This window comes from Cynara cardunculus (genome assembly GCF_001531365.2).
Source record: "Cynara cardunculus var. scolymus isolate 2C chromosome LG 1, CcrdV1, whole genome shotgun sequence".
NCBI lineage: Eukaryota > Viridiplantae > Streptophyta > Magnoliopsida > Asterales > Asteraceae > Cynara > Cynara cardunculus.
This window is the reverse complement of record NC_037528.1, coordinates 9639752-9644367: the sequence shown is the minus strand read 5'-3', so window position 1 is coordinate 9644367 and position 4616 is coordinate 9639752. Positions and strand designations below refer to the sequence as shown.

Here is a 4616-nt window from a genome sequence, read left to right as displayed (position 1 = left end):
TCAAAACACTTTCTTTGTGAACAGACTCCTCAAATTAAACAAACTGCTTGCTCCACCTTCAGCACCGGCACTCGTCGGCGTTACGTCGGCGTTTCGGCCGGCGTTATTCTCTTTAGTCACATCACTCCGGCAACTCATACGTTGCCGGTAACCAATACACGTCGGAACATTAAGATTCAACACCTTAGCATTAACTCCGGCGCCGGTTCCGGTGGTAGAATTTTTGGCCGGCCGGGAACTTTTCTCGGCGGTGGTCCGAACCAAGTGGTCATGCAGACTTTTACTTTGACCAAACCGTTTGACTTGCCAAACCGGACTACTCCGGCCCAAATGAACCCCACCCCGGTTCGGACTACTCGGCCATTTCCTATACTTGGATTCGCCGGTCGAGTTACTCCTAGAGCACGGCGCACTACTCACTTTCCGGTTTCCGACCACCGTTCGCGGCCTACTTCCACCGTTCCCAGCCGATCTACTCCTCGAAAAGGGCCATAAATTTATATTCAGCTCCGCCGAGCTCGTCGCACCACCGCCGCCGCTAGAACCACCACCGTTTCTCTCTTTCTTTTTCTTCTTATCTTTCTCTTTACTTTCTGGGCTTTTTTTGAAAATGTCTTTCCACCGTTTAGATGCAGAAACGGAATCCTTCGTTCTCAGGTCGGATCCGTTAATGGAATCCGGATCCGGGTTAGATGTGGATATAGATTCTGTGGTGATATCTTTATCAGGTGGGTCGTCGGAGTTTTGGGTGTTGAGATGTTGGAGGGGGAGGAGGACGCCGCCGGAGAACAATTCGTCGGCTGAATGAAGGGTGGTTTGCTGGGAAGATGGGTTTCTGATCATCCAGAATTCGAATTCCGGTGAATTAGAGGCGCTGCTAGCTCTGCCATTGATGTTGGTTGAGAGAATTGTGGGATTTTCCATGGAAGAGAGAGAGAGAGAGAGAGAGGGAGAGAGAGAGTGGTTGAGTTGGGTGCATATGGGGGGTTTATCATTCATTGAATTTGAAGGAAGGAGATGGATAATATATAATCAGTATAAAGAATTGAATAAAATGGAAATAATTTAATGTTGTTTTATGAGAAGAGAATAAATTGGAAACAAAATAATATATATACAATTAATTGTCACATTCTTATAATTAAAATAATCATTTTCCATTTTGAATTTCTTTTTAATATTTAAAACTGTTATTACCTAACAATTTTGGGTCAAACCGTAAAAAATGTTTTTGAACAAAATTCGTAAGTATAGAGACTAAGGGGTTGTTTACCAAAAATTTTATTAAGTCTTGTATGGATAAATTTGTCTATCCGGATAAATGGGTGTTATTGTTTACTTCTTTTATCTGAATCAACAGTCTGAATAACATAAATGATCGATTTACCCTCCAATATAAATTATTTGAACATCAAAACAAAAAATCATAAAGAGACCGAAGATGGGGTGTCTCATATGGGAAAGAGGCGGAATGTCATTTTTGTGGCTGAATGGGGACAATACACCATTTTATATGTGCGATTAAGTCATGTTCTGTGCGAATAAGCCGTAAGTAAACAACCCAAATGAACTGTGTGAATAAGTCAAATAGACCAATAAGCCTAATCAAGCCGTAAGTATAGACCTTTAGAAAAAAAAATACATTTTGATCCCTTCGTAATTCACAAATCGAAGAGGTGACACTTGTGGAGGTAGTGCTATTTTAGAAATTTGGGGAGAAAAATATCTAAGAAATAAATACAAAGGCTGAAAATGGCTATTTGTATTAATTTCTCTTATATAAAAGATAACATTTTATTATTGAGTGTGTATAAATTTATACATTTTTACTCGATAAAGTATGGTATCTCCAACATTTATATATATATATATATATATATATATATATTTTATTTAGAGATTTCTCTTTTCTCTCCTAATTTTGTCATTTTAGAAGAGAACTTAACATATATACTGAAACAAATTTTTCTCAGATCTCCAAATTTCTAAAATGATATAACTGTTGGAGACGTTCTAAGTGATAATCATGTTCATGCACAAGATAAACGTTGAGTCTCACTTTAAATAGACACGTACATTTACTGAAAAGTCTGGTCTAGTCAAACCAGTCCAAAAAGACATGGACCGGTTTTTTCTGTAGGATAAGAACCAATTTAAGAGCAATGACCTATACTAGTCTTGGTCTGACCCTTATTTGATCTTTGTTCTGTTTGTTTGATCTGATTTTTAATTGTTAATAAAAGTAATCGATAGTTTTTCTTTAAACGAATGAGTTGTTCTGAATCCGACTTGGTCCGATCTGGTCCAATTTTTAATCTAAACAGGGATTTGTGCCATCCCAAAAAGACTGGAATGAGACCGAACCATCTCAATAAAGTTTGGAACGATTAAAGATCAATAGTCTGCTTTGGTACAACCTGACGACTCACAGTCTAGTCCAAAACTAGATTAATCTGGACTAAATAGTCTTGTGACTTTGTCCATCTCTAAAAGTCTACACCCTACCAATATAGCATAATACTCTATAAACTTCATATATTATTTTGTAAAATAATATACATACATATATATATATATATATATATATATATTGGGATATTGGGTTCACGTGAGACAATGTTGTTTTCGTGAGACACGATTTTTACATTTGAAATTTCACAACAAAATGTTGTGAAAGTAAAAAAAGCCGAATTTTCACAGCAAAAAACATTGTGAATGTTACATTTACAGTGTCTTGTTGTGAAGCTTCAAGTGTAAAAATCATGTCTCACGAAAACAATCATCTCACATGATCTAAGTCTCTCTCTATATGTATGTATGTGTGTGTATGTATATATATATATATATATATATATGAATATATATATAGGGTATATTTCTTTTACAACCTTGTGTATTTGTATAACCCTTGCAACCCAATTAATTAAAATATTTATAGAAATGATGAGAGTTCATTTATTATGATTTGAATATTTATGGAATATGAATAAAGTTCATTAATTATGATTAATACTTTATATTAGGAAACAATCAAAACTTCTATGAAAATCACATATTCATCAAATGAAATGGACGGTTGAGATTTGGTTGTATTGGTTACACAAATATCAATGGTTGTATAATAACCAACCTCTATCTCTCTCTCTCTCTCTCTCTCTCTCTCTCTCTATATATATATATATATATATTTGAAAATGCATGTTAAAAGATACTTTGATGACTTGAAGTGTAAGTGAAGGAGGGTTTGCCAAAAATGGTGAAGGAAAATGTGGTTTAATAATGGAAGGTGCATATGCATATGCCATTTCTAGGGTTCAATAATGCACCATGCCCTTCACACTCATCATTTTGTTTTCTTTGGTCCACACCAACACCAACAACAACCCAAACATCAAAATACAAACCAACTTCTTTAACTTTTGTTTCATCAAATTTTATTCAAATCATATCGATTTCTTTTTTATGTTGTTACCGTTTCTAAACTAAAGGATAGAATGGGTTTCTCGACACATGTTTGATGTTCTTACACCTGTTTAGAAACACAGTTTATTTCTCACAAGTAATAACAGTGACAAAAATAATCAGATGTATAAACCATATTTATCATATATGACATAACTAAATATTTTAAAATCAAATTGTATATACGATTATGCGATTAATTAATATTATATTTACTATGTCTTGTTTGTTTTTTCAATTTTACCTCTTAATGGCCACTTACCACTTAATTGGTCAGAGGTTTTTAAATTCAGACCGTTTTTCTTCGGACCCTCTTATCTCTTAAAATAATCTGAAAAATAAGTGGTAACCTAACCCTTTAACACCTCTTAATTGCTCGCTTACGCCTCTAAGTTCATACGCCTCCTTAAACCGACATCTTGTCAGTTTCTACAATTAAATGAATCGAAACCCAAAACTTAGAAGATAACTGATTCAACATTTAAACAAAGTGATGTTCATAGGAACTAAAGTGGCATTCACAACTTCAATGGTCTTTTATGCTTTAGATTTTGGTCAAAGTAAAGTGGTGTTTCGTTTAAAACCAAACAATCCAACATCGAAGGATTTTCCACTTTGTCAGATCGTGCAGCCTTTGAAATGCATTAGTGGGGGTTTTGATGACTGCAGTCTAACTTGAAAAAGTAGAATGGTTGATATGTGGAATTGCAAACTCGAGGTGGGGTGTTAGATAGATGAGAGAAAACCAAAAAGAAAACAAGAAACATGATGATGGATGATGAAGATGAAAGTGTTTTTCATGCTTCATCCATATAATACTAGAGGAGTATTTGTACAATGTAGCGAGATACATCTCAATTTTATTGTTTCATTTAAGCTTTGTCTATTGATATAATACAGTTTTATATGATTTTGAGAAAATGATAATGTTTTTATTTTTGAATATAATATAAATTTGAAGATATTGTAATTAAAATTTTGATAAAAAAAATATAGATGTTAGTATCAAATTAACTATTTAAAAGTTCTCGTTTTTTATGTAATTTATTTGATTCAATTTTTTTATTATTATAACTTAATTTAGATATAATAATGAAATAATTTATTTTTGGTTTAATTATATAACATTTTTATAAAAATAATAATTAAGTATT

The 4616-nt window shown here is 33.5% G+C and overlaps 1 protein-coding gene across 1 annotated transcript; it reads right to left on the bottom strand.

Moving 5' to 3' along the window:
• On the bottom strand, window positions 1-924 carry LOC112508989. The gene has a single exon (XM_025113882.1). The coding sequence runs from the start codon at window positions 922-924 to the stop codon at window positions 1-3; it is 924 nt and encodes a 307-aa protein (XP_024969650.1).
• Between the last annotated feature and the right edge of the window lie 3692 nt (window positions 925-4616).

What these genes read in the sequence shown, in the direction of transcription:
- LOC112508989 (XM_025113882.1), bottom strand. Translation starts at nt 924, where the DNA reads ATGGAAAATCCCACAATTCTCTCAACCAACATCAATGGCAGAGCTAGC.